At 49.6% G+C, this 15,542-nt stretch overlaps 8 protein-coding genes across 8 annotated transcripts; 6 read left to right on the top strand and 2 right to left on the bottom strand.

Moving 5' to 3' along the window:
• Window positions 1–246: 246 nt before the first annotated feature.
• On the top strand, window positions 247–3,832 carry N7510_006395 (DEAD/DEAH box helicase; the record flags this gene model as incomplete). Its single annotated transcript, XM_056978321.1, has 3 exons — window positions 247–310; window positions 488–1,009; window positions 1,062–3,832. The coding sequence occupies 3 exons, from the start codon at window positions 247–249 to the stop codon at window positions 3,830–3,832; spliced, it is 3,357 nt and encodes a 1,118-aa protein (XP_056834353.1).
• Window positions 3,833–4,387: 555 nt separating this feature from the next.
• N7510_006394 (med21 domain-containing protein) lies at window positions 4,388–5,054 on the bottom strand (the record flags this gene model as incomplete). Its single annotated transcript, XM_056978320.1, has 2 exons — window positions 4,388–4,951; window positions 5,013–5,054. The coding sequence occupies 2 exons, from the start codon at window positions 5,052–5,054 to the stop codon at window positions 4,388–4,390; spliced, it is 606 nt and encodes a 201-aa protein (XP_056834352.1).
• Window positions 5,055–5,413: 359 nt separating this feature from the next.
• N7510_006393 (uncharacterized protein) lies at window positions 5,414–5,884 on the top strand (the record flags this gene model as incomplete). The annotated part of the gene is made up of 1 exon (XM_056978319.1): window positions 5,414–5,884. One exon carries the CDS (start codon window positions 5,414–5,416, stop codon window positions 5,882–5,884), a length of 471 nt encoding a protein of 156 aa, XP_056834351.1.
• A 261-nt stretch (window positions 5,885–6,145) lies between these two features.
• On the top strand, window positions 6,146–6,661 carry N7510_006392 (uncharacterized protein; the record flags this gene model as incomplete). Its single annotated transcript, XM_056978318.1, has 1 exon — window positions 6,146–6,661. The coding sequence occupies one exon, from the start codon at window positions 6,146–6,148 to the stop codon at window positions 6,659–6,661; it is 516 nt and encodes a 171-aa protein (XP_056834350.1).
• Window positions 6,662–8,172: 1,511 nt separating this feature from the next.
• On the top strand, window positions 8,173–9,084 carry N7510_006391 (uncharacterized protein; the record flags this gene model as incomplete). The annotated part of the gene is made up of 1 exon (XM_056978317.1): window positions 8,173–9,084. The coding sequence occupies one exon, from the start codon at window positions 8,173–8,175 to the stop codon at window positions 9,082–9,084; it is 912 nt and encodes a 303-aa protein (XP_056834349.1).
• Window positions 9,085–9,256: 172 nt separating this feature from the next.
• On the bottom strand, window positions 9,257–10,599 carry N7510_006390 (MCT family MFS transporter; the record flags this gene model as incomplete). The annotated part of the gene is made up of 2 exons (XM_056978316.1): window positions 9,257–10,222; window positions 10,279–10,599. 2 exons carry the CDS (start codon window positions 10,597–10,599, stop codon window positions 9,257–9,259), a joined length of 1,287 nt encoding a protein of 428 aa, XP_056834348.1.
• A 589-nt stretch (window positions 10,600–11,188) lies between these two features.
• N7510_006389 (uncharacterized protein) lies at window positions 11,189–11,644 on the top strand (the record flags this gene model as incomplete). The annotated part of the gene is made up of 1 exon (XM_056978315.1): window positions 11,189–11,644. One exon carries the CDS (start codon window positions 11,189–11,191, stop codon window positions 11,642–11,644), a length of 456 nt encoding a protein of 151 aa, XP_056834347.1.
• A 52-nt stretch (window positions 11,645–11,696) lies between these two features.
• On the top strand, window positions 11,697–13,427 carry N7510_006388 (fungal specific transcription factor domain-containing protein; the record flags this gene model as incomplete). Its single annotated transcript, XM_056978314.1, has 2 exons — window positions 11,697–13,292; window positions 13,359–13,427. The coding sequence occupies 2 exons, from the start codon at window positions 11,697–11,699 to the stop codon at window positions 13,425–13,427; spliced, it is 1,665 nt and encodes a 554-aa protein (XP_056834346.1).
• Window positions 13,428–15,542: the final 2,115 nt, after the last annotated feature.

Genomic DNA, 15,542 nt, shown 5'->3' with positions numbered 1-15,542 from the left:
ACCACCCCCATCGAGGACTCTTCACTCTTTCTTTCTAATGCCGCCAGACGCGCAGCCACTCTCGCGCCTGGTCCGCGCCTCTCATTTCCTCGCCCGTCACTCGCGCCATCTCCCTCTCGCATGAGCCGCAGAATCCTCTTTCGACGACCCTCGACGTCCTGCAGCGCCCTCACCTAAACCCGACCTTCTCCCTTCGATCCTTCTCTCTCATAATACTATCTGAAACCCCTTCAAACCTCAAGAATCATGGCATCCCACGCCGCGATGCTCTTGGACCCGAAGGGCTTCAAGAAACAGCTGCAGACCAATGGTAAGTACTCTCACGCCTACATCTTTTCGGTGCCTAGCAACCTACAACAACACTGCGAGACTGTTCGATCTGATTCTTTCATATTATCGCTTTCCATGTCTCCCCCCCCAACATCTTCTTCCCTCCGAAGTCCATGCATATGACTCGGTTAAATCCTCGCGCTCACTCTTTTCTCAGGCGCATCGCAGGATAATTCAGACCGATCATCGCTCAGCTCTCCGTCTACGATTGTTCCAGCAGGAACTATTCCCCTCTCACGCTCACCTCACCCCAGTCACGCGCATCCTTCATCGAAGATGGCCTCGACCTCGACATTGCCACAGCGCGATATGAAACCACCCACAGCTTCGCAGATGGAAAAAGCCAAGTCCGACTCAGATATAAAGGTGCAATTCACGACTACAAACAATGACGGAAATGAGAGTGAGACGAAACGCAGTTACCACGAAATCAGCGACAGCGAGGATGGTGCGCGTCCTGGCTCTCTCATCGAAGGCATGTTTGATGTGGAGCGCCGCAAGAACCAGCCCATCAAGAAGATCAAGACCGATGATCCTGCAGACGAGAATACGTTAGCTCCTCAAAAAACAGTCGCGATCTCTAGCAACTCGGGTCTTGGACAGTGGATGAAAGAAGGCGAGGCCAGACCGGGCACCACTCCTACTCCCGGCCTGTCTGATGTGGTGGACCTGACGGCAGGTATGCTATTTCAGGATGAAGAAGTGATTAGTCGAAACTAATTGCCTGGCAGACCTCTCAACAACAGCCCCGGAAGATGACGACTTACAAGTCACAGGGTCGGTCAACCTCAGCACCCAGCGGGTCTGTTATGGCAAGATCGATAATGCTATGATCAATGCAAGCCTGGTACCAAGACCACCGAACACCGCATTCATAGGCTCTTCGTACGACTGGCCGTCAATGAAGCTGACCACACGACGTGTCTCGGGGCCTGGTTATCGCATTGACGTCGCGGACCCCCATGGCAAAGTCTTCGGCATGGTGGATGCGAAGACTGCGCATGCGCTGTGTCCTTTGCTAGATTCTGAAACGGTCAACCTGGAGTTGAGTGCGCGTCTGGATTTTCGAAAGAAGGTGCCAGGTGAAATCATCTGGAGCCCCACGTCCGGTATCTACCGCGCTTCAATAAATCTCTATGGTGAGCGACAGTCTGCGGAGAAGGTTGGCAATTTCCTGGGCCACCATAACGTTTGGCTGGGTACACCGAACTCCGTCGAACAGGGAATCCCAGTCTTCAACCCTCATGCGGAGAGACGACGTGCCATGGCAGCGGCAGCTCAGTTGAACAACAACTCCGGGCGTGCACGCCAGGGCTCAGGGATCAACTACGAGGTCCGCACAGCAGAAGAGGTCAACGATGCCGTTATGAAGATGTTCGATCAGCTTGTCAGTGCTGACATCCCGACTATGGAGCCGACACCTCATATCAAGACCCCCCTGCTTCACCATCAGAAACAGGCCCTGTGGTTCATGACGGAGAAGGAACAGCCACGGAAATTCGGTCCCAAGGAAGAAGACAACAATTCCCTGTGGCGAATTGAGTACCAAGCCAACGGAAAGAAACGCTACCGAGAAATAATCAGCGGGATCGTCATGGAAGAAGAGCCGCCGCAGATTTTTGGCGGATTGCTGGCTGACATGATGGGTCTTGGGAAAACCCTCAGTGTCCTCTCGCTGGTCACGGCCTCCCTCTTTACAGAGGCTCGAGAGTGGGAACGTACGATGCCGTCTCGTGATCTCGTTCGGCGCTTCCCTGGGATTCGCAACACCCGTACGACACTCTTGGTCGTTCCGTTAAGCACGGTCAGCAACTGGGTTTCCCAAATCAAAGAACACCTGAAGCCAAAATCGGTATCCTATTACGTCTTCCACGGCTCATCCCGCACGAATGATGTGGATGAGCTTTCCAAATACGACCTTGTCATCACCACTTACAGCATTGTCCTCAGCGAGGTCTCTGGACGAGGATCGAAGCGCGGAGTGAGCCCGCTGGCCAAGATGAATATGTTCCGGATTGTCTTGGATGAAGCACATATCATTCGTGAGCAGAGCGCCGCGCAGACCAAGGCAGTTCTAGGTCTGTGCTCCCAGCGTCGATGGTCGGTCACCGGTACACCCATCCAGAATCGCCTGGAAGATTTGCTGTCTGTCACCAAGTTCCTCAATTTGTTCCCCTATGACGACCGGTTTCGGTTCAGCCAGCACATCCTGAGCCCCTTCAAGACTGGAGATCCGACTGTCCTCGCCAGCTTGCGAGTTCTGGTGGATTCGTTCACCCTGCGCCGGGTCAAAGACAAGATCGACCTGCCTCCCCGCGAAGACAAGATTATCAGCCTTAGCTTCACGGAGAAGGAACAGCAGCTGCATGAATTCTTCCGCAACGAATCCCAAGTAATGATGCGCGTGATTGCAAACGAAACCAAAACCAAAATGGGCGGCCGAGTGTATCACCATGTGTTGAAGGCCATGATGATCCTGCGGCAGGTCAGCGCTCACGGTAAAGAACTGTTGGGCATTGAGGACCGGGAGAGAATCAAAGGACTGAGTGTGCAAGATGCGATTGACCTGGAAGAAGGTGCTAACGACAACACCGCTCTCGCCAGCGACAAGAAAGCGTACGACATGTTCTTACTGATGCGAGAGTCTTCAGGCGATCAGTGTGCTCTGTGCAGCAAGCGCCTAGAGGAACCGCTGACCGCGTCTGGAGAAGTTAATCGCAAGGCTCCAATGGCGATTTTTTTGCCTTGCTTCGACGTTTTATGTCCCGATTGCTTTTCGGCCTGGAAGCAGACCTTCGACACGCAGTCGGGCGCTGATATCAAGTGCCAGGTCTGTGACGGGTGGATCCCGGTCTCCTACTCGACAATCACCCCTGCTGGCCTGCATCATCATATTACCACTGAACAGCAGAGCCGCAAGCAGGGCAAGACTTTCGGAGAGTACGAGGGTCCCCATACCAAGACCACCACGCTGGTAAATCATCTCCAGGACATCGCGGCGGAAAGCGAAGCCTTGACAGACGAGCCCCCGATCAAAAGCGTGGTCTTCTCCGCCTGGACCTCCCATCTGGATCTGATTGAAGTTGCACTGCGCGACAACGGCATGACAGGATTTGTTCGACTCGACGGAACAATGACCCTCGCAGCGCGCGGGAAAGCTCTCAGCGCCTTCGCCAAGGATAACTCCATCACCATCCTCCTTGCCACCATCGGCGCCGGGGGCGTCGGCCTCAATCTCACATCTGCCTCGCGGGTTTTCGTCATGGAGCCTCAGTACAACCCAGCGTCAGTGGCCCAGGCCATCGATCGCGTCCACCGACTCGGCCAGAACCGCCTCGTGCGGACATACCAATTCATCATGAAGGGCAGTATCGAAGAGAAGATTCTCGAGCTGGCGAAGAAGAAGCAGCAGCTGGCTGATATGAGCATGAATCGCGGCAAGCTCGATAAGCGGGAGGTCCAAGAACAGCGCATGAGTGAATATCGCAGCCTGTTCAAGTAGCCTCCCTCCCTTTTCCATCTTCTTTTCCCTGAACTTGCTTCCCCTCTCCACTATCTATCTGTGCTCCATTGCAACACATCCTGCCCTCCAGACTGCCGCTCCGTTATTCCTCTGGTGGCATACATCGTAAGGTCCAGAGTCTGCGTTTCTTTCCTCTCCTTTGCTGTTTTTTGATACGCTTCGTTTGATACCCGGCAGGACAAAAGGAGGTTTTTCACATATGGCGCTTTTTCCATTCTATCTGCTTTTTTTATGCCTTGAGCTGGACAGCTGCTATACACGCCTGGATACATGACTAGATCGAGTTTTATCATATCAATTTGCATGCTGCATAGTCTAGTTTTGAATCTTCGCTCCAAAGGATAACTAGCAGGTCTTGGTATCATCGATAAAGCCATGAAACATATCCGCCTTCCGGAGATCCATAAAACACCCTCCGCGACGCCTAGATCCATGCGAATAAAAAGGAAAAGAAAACGTATCCCCCGCAGAGTTCCGGATCCGAATATCCGACCAGGTATCAAAACAAACCTTGTAATCTCTGGGATAATTTGATTACTTCTCACACCCCCTCTCCCCATAAACACCCACCGCCACCGCACCAAGCACACCCTCCAACCTCCCCCTCAGCCTCTTCAACTCCCTAACCCTCACAATCCGCTCCCTCTCCACCTCCCTCAACTCCCCCTCCAACTCCCGGATCTTCGCCTCCTGCTCCGCCTCCGAGGCCCCGATCCCGGGGAGCACAGAGATCAGGTACTCGATCTGCTGCTCCTTGATAATCAGGTCGCGGGCGAGTTCGCGCTGGCGCGCTGCGAAGGTACGTGGTGAATCTGGTGCTGGTAGGAGGTTGGGGTCTTCTTCTGCTCCTGCCCCTGCTCCTGCGCCAGATTGTTGGTTTTGTTGTTGTACGAGGGGAGGAGATGTTTGTCCGTGTGCCGCCGTTGCAGCGGCGCCAGTGGATGCGGCGATTGAGGCCGGGATTGGAGGGGAGGTGGAGTTCTTGGGCATCTTTGCTAGGGCGGGTGCGGCGTTCGGGATGTTGGGCAGTGGTGTGGCGGGAACATTGTCGTGGTAGGTTGTTAGGTAGCCGAGTGTTGCGTAGAATTGGGTTGCGAGCTGTTCTTGACGTGAGTATCTATGCTGTAGTTGTTATGAAGAAGGGAGGAGAGAGACGGACTTGGTCGAGGCAGGTTTGGAGCTGAGTGAGGATGTCGGCCATGGTGCCGAGTTGGGGGATTTGTGCGCCTGGGAGGAGAAGAGAGAAAGGTAGAGAGAGGATGATGAGGAAGTTGGAGGCACCAGTTAGTGGTGGGATTGAGAAACCGAAGACAATCAATGCGATGCGGAGAAAACGGAGCTCTCCAATGCGGTACGGAAGGCGATTGTCGCAAAAGGGCCAAGACTTTACAGCCAATCGTTTTGCCGGCAAAAATATTGTCTAATCGTCTGAAAATGGTTAGTACGCCGCATCACATACAACAATCGATAAAGTAGGGATAAGTCCCTTAACTCCGATCCCAACGTATATCAGGATGGATCGCTCTTCATTCCATTCTCAATCGACATAACCCTGCAATTATGTCTTCAAAACTACACCAGACCGCCTTAGCATACATTGATGGATTCAGAACCCTTTCACCAGAAGCCTTCCTTTCGATCCTAGCTCCATCAGCCGAGCATAAATTCGCCCCCGCCTCCCTCAACCTCCCACAGTCCATGGATGCAGCTACATTTGCCAACCACCTAGGAAGTCTACGAGAAGTTCTAGCTGGCTTCCCGGTATATCCCAAGGAGATTTGGGAGAACGAAGGTCTGGGCCAGGTGACGATCTGGGCGACCAGTGAAACCATTTTCCACGAGAAAGCCAAAGGCGACAATGCCTCCGTAGACGACTGGAAGTTCCAGGGTGAATACATCTTTATTTTGACGATGGATGAATCTCAAGAGAAGGTTGTGCGGGTTGTTGAGTTTTTGGATAGCAAGGCGACGGAGCGCTTGAGGGAATTGATGGCTAAGGCGCGGAAAAATTTGAATGCGAAGAAAGGATAGGATAGGCTAGGTGAGGGTAACAACTGGCACCCCGAAGGCTAGAATGGTCCATATTAAGGATATCGCAAATCACAGTACGCTACTTGTAGTGGATATTGTTTGTCTGGCATGGCCAAACTCACATATCGGAGCAGGTTTAGGGTGGGGCTTCCGTGATTACCCCGAGTCGTCGCGCAAATTAGTACAGACATCTTTGGCTTACTATTGGCTGTTTTTATGATTTTACCAATTTTCTCTTTCTCACAGCTTCACCTACACACTATGGAACAACTCTCAACCAGGGTGTTCTACCTGCCTCCAGGCCAGTCGGTCAGGGAACTGAAGGTCCTCGACCTGACATCTGAACTGTCTGGCGATTACAAGAGTAGCTTCACTCCAGAATTCAAGGAAACGGCCAATCACCTGGTCAGGGGCTCACCGCCGCCGAATATCATCCTCACCAGCACCAAATGGTACCGTAATTCGTCGAAGGCTGTCACCGACAACCACGGAACTCATCTTGCAGACTGGCACTCACCTCTGTGGTCGCATGGTTTCACATCTATCACCTTCCCGGAAGGCTCGCCGCATTGCGAGCACAATATCGAGGTCGCCCCAACAAATATCCACCATCGTAGCCAGAGGTTCGTCAAAGATAGCGCAAGCTATGTCTGGGAGTCTGCTGGGAAACTCTCTTCGGGGACTCTCATACTCTGCAGGGAGAGCACATCCTCCAAAACTCCGGTGGCTCGATATGAGTCGGACAATGGCCGCTTCCAACGCGGAGGGTGTTGGTGATCAACACGCAGGAGATGGACGCAGTTGTGGCTCTCTTGACGTGTCTGGCAGTGTTGAACCAGCGGGATTATTTCTATTTTACGTCCTGGAAATAACCATATTAATATGAATCAGAGCGATGTCCATCTAGCTTTTGGATATTTTTTTTTTTTTGGTTCTCTTTCTATGACTCCATGCAATACCTGTATGCTTGGGCGACACCACGGTTAGTAATGTGAGTATTACTTTTTCTCAGCTTTCGCTGCCTAAAGCAGACCTGAGTTAGTATGACGCCCTAACTAAATTGTAGAACCACTTACCTCCTGTGCATTTCCGCAAATCTGGCACTGTTGCACAAGTGTGATCGTTATTTAGCAATATCAGATCTGCCCCAACTTTCCCCAGGCCATCATTATCTGTAGAGATTGGAAAAATTACGATGTTAGGAATTTTAAGATACATTCCACAAGTACAGTACCCGCGAAAGCTCTGTAGGAATTCCAATCCTTGACAGAATAGATAAAGTGTAGAAGAAGAAGAAGAAGAAGAAGCTTGGAGACCGAGTCTGGATTACAGGATACAATCAGGGAAACAAAAACTATGACTACTCTATTTAGGGCCAGTCTCACAGAACAAGTATTCTTCTCATCTTCATTACCACAGCCCCCTTGGACCTCAGAACTAGAAGCAAGTCAGCGCTAAGTCCACAATAGGACAGCAAAACCAGATTCGCATCTGGCCACATGACGCTCTTTTCGGAATTAACAGCAAAGCCGATTTGGAAAATATAATTTATCAAACGTAGAAAATCCATTGCGTTGGAAGGAGGACGACCTCGAGAAACCCGTCCGTTTCCCCGATCCAGAGGCGAGCCCCACAGGTTAACTTACAAGCGCACGATAACTCCTAAACAGGTTTAGTGTATCAGTTGATCAGCGTTGTATGAACATCGGCCCAGCTGAACTGATATTTAGACATAGCCCAAGAGTTTTCTACTTTCAGCCTTCTACTATCAGCCACTTAGCTCTTGAACCCCCTACAACTACAAAGTAACTTCTTCAATACTATGGCATGCTTTTTAGGTCGTTATGTCATTCGCTATATAGATCAGCAATTCATGTTCCTAGAAGTATTTGGCTCGATGCGTCTCCCGACTGATCAGGTTCAGTATACATAAGATTCGGCGCCGGCTTTGCCAAGGACTTTCCCGCGCAGCTATGTTACATTTGACTCGCATATCCTCCCCACTTTTGCTGGTCGCCTTACTCAATATGTGCTGTTCGGGTGCGCGTTGTACTGCGCTTCTGTGCAAAAGTTTTACCCACACCACATAGTGCACCTTCAACGTTAAGATATAAAAGCACCCCATATGTCCTCGTAAAATTGATGAAAGGACTAGGAAGTCATCAGTGAGAATTTACTACGATAAGCACAAACATATTCAGCAGCGGTTTTCGCTTTTCTGCAAAAGATATCTCAACCAACGCGCCATTATAGAACAAATCGTTCCTCGCACGCGAGACTTGATCAAGATGCGCTTTACTCATCTCATCCCTACCTCTCTCCTTCTGTTTAGCTCAGTGCTAGCAGCAACAGTCGGCCCACTGCCTCGAGACAGCAAGACTAGCCTCAAGCCTCTCGACACTCGCGTAGCCGAGTTGCAGCGCCGTGACGATGGCTGCGAGACAATCGCTAGCGAGATCGAGACTATCGGGACGAGCAAATCTATCGTCATCTACGGTTCATTTGGCGGGTCTACCGCCTATTATGTCTGCCAGTTGAAGAATGGGGCAGAGTGCAAGACGTTGGCCTTAGTTGTGGCCTCCGGCATCATGACCATCCTCTCCGCCCTTCACCAGACAGGTGCTATCAACCTTTCCACCCGAGAGGAGGAAAAACACACGATGTCCATGTTCGACTTCTTCCACAAGCACTTGGGAGATAATGGGATCGAATATAAGGCCATAACTGACTCGACCGAAGAGCTACTGCGACTCTACGGCAAGGATCAGCGCAAACCCCTTTCAGTGACGAGTTTGCACGGCGTCAAGCACCTTAACAACACCCCAGTCAACATGGATATATATGACTTTGGCAACGGCGAGGGCCACGTTCATTTGCCCCACGACATGTTAGAGGACCGCAGCGAGACCAGTATTCACAGTCGCCTTGGCAAACGTTTGTCTAGTGCTCCGGGCTTCAAACTGTCTTACACGGCTCGTCTTCCTACGGAGCTCAGCAAGGCTCATCAGGCCGACATGGCCACCTCCTTAGCCAATTGGTGGGCCAACACTGCCGATGAGACTGATCTCCATGACATGATTGGTTTCATCGAGACCGGTCACACTGCCAACGTCTACTACAGACTCATTCCTGAGACCGTTGATTTTGGGCTCAACTACGAGACTGTCAACTCGTGCGGTCAAATGTCCCAGTACCTCTAAGGTCTTCAAAGAGCAAGTGTATAGGATTAGTGTAGCAACGCATGGTCGTGAGCGTTTCTCCTCAATACTGAAAAGTCAATCCACAAAGTTTCGAGGATGAAATATAAGGACCACAACCATCTTTGTTCCCCCAGTCCACTTGGCTATGCGAAATGCAAACAGATGACAATGCTCATGTCCGTCCAAAAATCCCCTGTGGAGTAACAGCCTTGGCTCCAAGCGCAATGAACCCACCAAATATGCACATAACCCCACTAAAAATAGACATCTGCGAGAAACCCCCGTAATGAGTTACAAATGCACCATTAACAGGAGGCCCAATTAAAGCTGCCAGTGAAGCAATCCCCATTCCCATTCCCATATACGCACCAGCCTCTTGCGGGTTCTTGATACAGATCGTCAAGGCAGCGGACCCGCCCGAAATAATGGTCCCTGAAGAGAAACCCACAGCGAGCGAGTACACCACCAAAGCAGGCGTAGACTTGGCCTCATTCAAACACATTATCACGATACCAGTCGTGATTCCACCGATTGTAAACACATTCAGTCGACCGAATTTGTCTGCCAGGATTCCAGGGATAATGCGACCGAACGTCGACGCGGCATTGAGAATAGCAAGCAGGTAAGAAGCGAGCGTCGCGTCCATGCCCCTCGTAACAGCATACGTGGGGACATAAAACAACGGTGCGAACATACCAATGAGCATGAAGAACATAGCAGCAGTAATCAGTCCGTATCGGGAATCCTTAAAGGCAGCGGGGGTGAAGAAATTCGTCTTTCGCGGCGGTAGTCGCGGCTTAACGGTGAGACATGAGAAAGCGAGGAGCGGAGTCACGATGAACCCAATGATCCGTACAGACCATCCGAATCCGAGATTTGTGCTGTTCAGCATCTTAGATAGCGCGATCGGCATAACCACACCACCAATTGAGGATCCAGAAATCACCGCACCCAGGGCGGCTGCTCGCTTCTTGTCAAAGTATTGTGTCACGGCGGCCATGGCTGGAAACTGAATCAGGCCCATGGCTATTCCCATTAACACTCCCTGTGCGAGCATGAACTGCCAGTATTTGTGGCACAGACTTGTCATCATAATAGCAAAGACATAGAGAATTGCTGCTGGGCGAATCACCTGAATCTATATGTTAGAGCTTTGCAAAGGTTATTGTGTTGGAGACAAAAGTCCGGGCTTACCCATGCACCGTATCTGTCGAATAATGGCCCGCCAATTGCGCCGGCTGCAAATTGAAGAAATGAGGCTATGGATCCGATCCATGCCACAGTGTCGGCGGACTCTTTTTTCAATTGGTGGGTGAGGAAATACTCTTCGAAGACTCCGAATGAGTTGGCGAAGCCTAGAGCTGAGAAAAAGATGCATGCTCCTCCTGCGGCAACCAACCAGGCTTTGACACCCCCTTCAGGGTATTCATAAATATTAGAAGCTTCCTTGTCGTTTGTGATAGTGGTCGCTTCTGACAGGACCTTAGGATCGTTTTCGATGTTAACGGAAGACATCATGACAAAATATATTAACGAATTCTGGTTAGAAATACGTGTCTCAAAAAAGATTTATTGAAGAAACCGAGCGGAAATATGTGATATTGATAAAAATAATGATGAAAAAATGGGATATGACTCCTTTTATACAAGTCAGCCCATCGGCGTAAACTCAGGATTTGTATAGATTGGGGGCGTCGTGTGGACTCGGACTCGGACTCGGAGAATGGCGGGCGTGACGGACCATTTGCGCAGTTGCCGTAATCAGATCTGAAGGCCCCAACTCTTTTTCACCTTTCTCTCTCATTTATCTTCAATTACGGAAATTGCGATACACAGAGTCGTGCGATTCCACAGGTCTGGCATGTAAGATATGGAGAGGGCCGTTGTGAATGAGTCGCACGGTATGCCCGAGCGCCGACGGCGGCGACCGCCTGTGTAAGTTGATCGGAGATAACAGAAGTGAGCATGGAGCTGACATTCCATGGACAGATCATGTACCCTCTGCAGAACGCGGAAGATCAAATGCAATCGAGAATCTCCTTGCAGTAACTGTGTCCGCTCAAAAAGTGGTCACTGCGTGTATGAGAGCTTGTCCCCCCAGCCAATGCGACGGCCTCGTCACACTAGAACACCCGATCTTGATCGGTCAGAGCCTGAGATCTACCAGTTCCCGAGACCGACAGGTCAATCTTCTGATAGCATCGCCCATTCCACGGTGCCTAGTTATCAGTCGGTTTCAAACTCCGGGGTCGCTAGCTCCACAGCGCCGTCGACACCAGCTAGTCAGACCTCTTCCCAAGAAGTTGAGTCCTTGCGGATCAAGATTCATCAGCTAGAAGATCAATTGGCGCGTGCGAATCGAAAATCGGCTAAATTGGGCGCCCGTAGTCCAAGTTACAACATTAGTACGACAACGTCCCATATCGCCGGGACATTCCATGTGCAGGAGGAGGTTCCTATAGATGGTCGTATTCCGACAATATCACGCACTATTATGCATAAGTCTCGCGTCTTTGGCCAAAGTCATTGGATGAATGGAGCCGCCCAGGTAATATCCTAAGCTATATCCGCTTGGAGACGATAAAGGACTGATTCAGTATCAGTTCGGAGACATGCTCGAGATGCTCGAGCCACTCATTCGAAATGGAACATCAAAGGCCTTGTACGATCTGCAAAGATGCAAGCATCTAGGAAAATTGATGAAGAACCAGAGGAAACCTGCGTGGCCTGCACCACCGAATACCGACCTCCCACCGAAAGAAGTGGCGGATGCCCTCGTTGAGATTTATCTCAGGACATTTGAGACTTTCTGTAGGATTCTCCATATCCCCACTTTCAGAAGAGAGTACAATTCGCTGTGGCTATCGGATACCAACCCCGATATGGCTTTTCTGGTGCAGTTGAAACTCGTTTTTGCGATTGGCGCAACAATGTATGATGACAAGTTTTCTCTGCGTAACTCAGCCGTGCGATGGGTGCACGAAGCACAAACATGGATCTCTGAACCGGAGTTCAAGGCAAGATTGAATATTCAATTCCTCCAGACTTCGATTTTACTGCTCCTTGCACGAGAAAATGTTGGGGTCGATGGAGGTCTGATCTGGATATCGACAGGACAGCTGTTTAGGACTGCAGTTTACATGGGCCTGAATCGAGACCCAATATACCTGCCGAAAAGCACAGCGTTCGCGAACGAAATGCGACGGAGACTTTGGAACACAATAATGGAAATTGCTCTCTCGACAAGCATGGCATCAGGAGGACCTCCTCTATTCTCACTGGGCGACTTTGACACACACCCACCGGGCAATTTTGATGACGAGGACATCATGAGCGATGACCCGGTATCAAAGTCTGAACAAACATTTACTCAAATGTCTATTAGCTTGGCTCTTCGGAAGTTGTTCCCACTCCGTCTATCCATTGTCAGATCACTTAATGCGCTCAGCGCACACATGACGTACGAAGAGACAATCCACGTCGATTCGGAGCTGCGCCGCTCTTACAAACCCATCTATCAAACCTTGAAACAATACGGGCCCACTAGTGGGACATCACAATTCGGAATCAGAACTCTCGACTGGCTTGTCCGCCGTTACCTTGCCGCGCTACACATGCCATTTTTCGCCGGTGTCGTAGATGAAACGGCATTCGCCTTTTCGAAGCAGGTTGTTGTCGAAAACGCACTCAAGATCTGGTCTACCATCTTCCCCTCATCTCTTATGGCCAGCACCACGAATGAAGAGCAGAATACAACGCAACAAGACCTGACACGATTGGCCCAGTGTGGGTGCGGCCCTTTCCGCACTGCTGCAATGCAATCGTGTTTGCTGATTGCGTCGGAGTTGAAAGCTCAGCTTCAGGAGGAATATAGTCTTGGACTAGTTCCAGTACGGCGTGATCTTCTTTGTGTCATTGAAGATTACAAAAATTGGTATTTGAAGTGCATGGAGGCTGGAGAGACGAATACAAAAGGATACCTTGTCACATGCTTGGTTTATACACAGATCAACGCTCTTATGATGGGCGCCTCCAAGGAAAAGTTACCATACATGCTTCTGCAGGCTGCAGAAGATGCCATGTCCGTGTGCTTGTCTATTTTGGAGGACAAGGCAGGCGAAGGTCAAGATAACGGAGTGGAATTTGATATTTCCAATGATCTCGACGTTGATGGCATGCTGGATCTACTTGGGGACTGGACAGTTATGGTAAGTTCATATCGTGTTCTCCCTTGGAGTCTTGTGTGGGAAAACCACTGACAATATCCTCGTTAGATGCCCGAAAGTCAGTTTGACTTTGGTATATCCGAACCTATGAATTGGGCATACAGTGCATTTGGATAAAATCCGAAGAAGAGCTGCCATGTCTCCAGCGTGCGGACAAGATAGATTTTTAAGAAAGCTATAGAGTACGTGAGAAATAGCATCGGGAGATTTCACCTGGCTTTAATATGCCTGTGCATCTAAGGCCGGCCGTTCGAAAGCGAGATACACAGGGGCCGAGGACGAGAGTTCCGGATCATTCGATCCAGATCCTTCAATCCACTCGGGAACCAGTAGAAAAGCAACTCTCTTAACCCCAATGACAAGAATCAGAGTGGCTGAATGGTAACGTCTTCGGTAAGCGAGTGACTCAACCTAAAACACCATCGTAAAGGCGATATCTTTACAACTTGCTATTTCAACCATCACAAGACTTTTTTTACCGGATTATTATATGATATCATTCATAAGCATGACAGAGAGTATAGACTCCCTGAAATCGAGATTAAAGAATGATTTTAATACATTACCAAAAAATACATCCCGATCACTAACCGGCCCCTTTCATAAATTACAATTTATTACGGACCCTCGCATAACGAGGGTCCGCCACCCATATGATAAAGCCACCCATATGATAAATATTCTCCTTTTTCAACTCGCCAACTTCAACGCGTCATTTCCATCCACCACAATGCCTGAAAACAATGCAACTATTGAGAATCAAATCCAGGATGCCCTCGCCGCGCTATCCAATCAGGAGAAACCAAATATCTCGAAGACTGCGCGAGATTATCATGTTCCTTACCAGCGGCTTCGATATCGCTGGCAAGGCCGACCTTCCCTCCTACAGCGCCAACCAACCCACAGATTGCTCAATGAAAGCCAGGAAAAGGTGCTCTGTACCTTTATGGATACTATGGATGACTTAGGCCTTTGCCCGAAGCGAAAACAAGTGGAAGCAGCGGCGAACTCTATCCTCCGCGAAGCGCGATCGGACCCATCTATCTCGGTCGGCGAACACTGGGTTACACGCTTTCTAAAGCGTCATCCTGACTTCAAACGACGACGACGACGAGCTCTAGACATCGAGCGAATGCAAGCACTTGATAAAACGGCTACACAGGCGTGGTTCAACCAGTATCATCAGATTATTGTCGAGAAGGGGATTCTACCCCAAGATATCTACAACTTTGATGAAACTGGGTTCCAAATTGGCGTTGGCAAAGATCAGTGGATTATCACTAGGGAACCTACGAAGAAAATATTTAGTGGGACAGATACCAACCGGGAATTAGTGACTATCGTTGAGTCTGTGAATGCAGATGGTAGCTTCGTGATTGCACCACTCATTATCCTTACCGGCCGCCAGATTCTCCTTCGATGGTTCGACAACATCACCGAGGAGTGTATTGCAGTCAACGATACTGGATATATGAATCAACAACTTGCCTACCAGTGGATCCAGCATTTCAATCGCGAAACTAAAGGCCGAACTATAGGGAAATATCGACTCCTCCTTTGTGATGGCCTTAGTGCTCATATCACTAGGGAATTCATCCAATTTTGTGAGAAGAGCGACATTATTCTATATTTTCTACCGCCTCATTCAAGCCACAAGCTTCAGCCTTTAGATGTTGGAGTATTCAACGTTTACAAACATTGGCATAGTGAGGCAGTTGAAGCTGCAACTATGAATGGTTGTACAAAGTTCACAAAAGACCTCTTTCTCCAGTCAATTCGCACAATCCGACAGCAGACTTTCAAACCTTCAACAATTAAGCTTGGTTATCGATTAACCGGCTTATGGCCATACAATCCTAGTATCGTATGCGATGATTTGGCAGATTATTCAGTCCCATTGTCGCCATTACCAGACTCACCATCATCATCAGGTAGTAGTATTCCTACAGACATAAATACACCAACTACTACATCCCGCTTTCGAAGAATTGAGAAGAAGTTAGATCGATTGGATAAGAATTCGACTACATTTCAAAATACCCTCCAGAAGTTGATGAAGGGTAGTCAAATTCAAGCGCATCTAGCCGTTGAACTTCGCCGAGAACTCAACGCCACTACACATGCCCAATCGATTAGGGAGGCGCAAAGAAATACATCTGGGAGGCGCGCGAGGTTATCCGGAATCATTTATTCAAAGAATGTTCTGAATATAAAGCGTCAAGAGAAGGGTTT

This window comes from Penicillium lagena, assembly GCF_028827675.1.
Source record: "Penicillium lagena strain IBT 129212 chromosome Unknown utg000003l_segment0_segment0, whole genome shotgun sequence".
Classification (NCBI taxonomy): domain Eukaryota; kingdom Fungi; phylum Ascomycota; class Eurotiomycetes; order Eurotiales; family Aspergillaceae; genus Penicillium; species Penicillium lagena.
The sequence above is the reverse complement of the archived record's forward strand: the minus strand, read 5'-3'. Positions and strand labels throughout refer to the sequence as shown.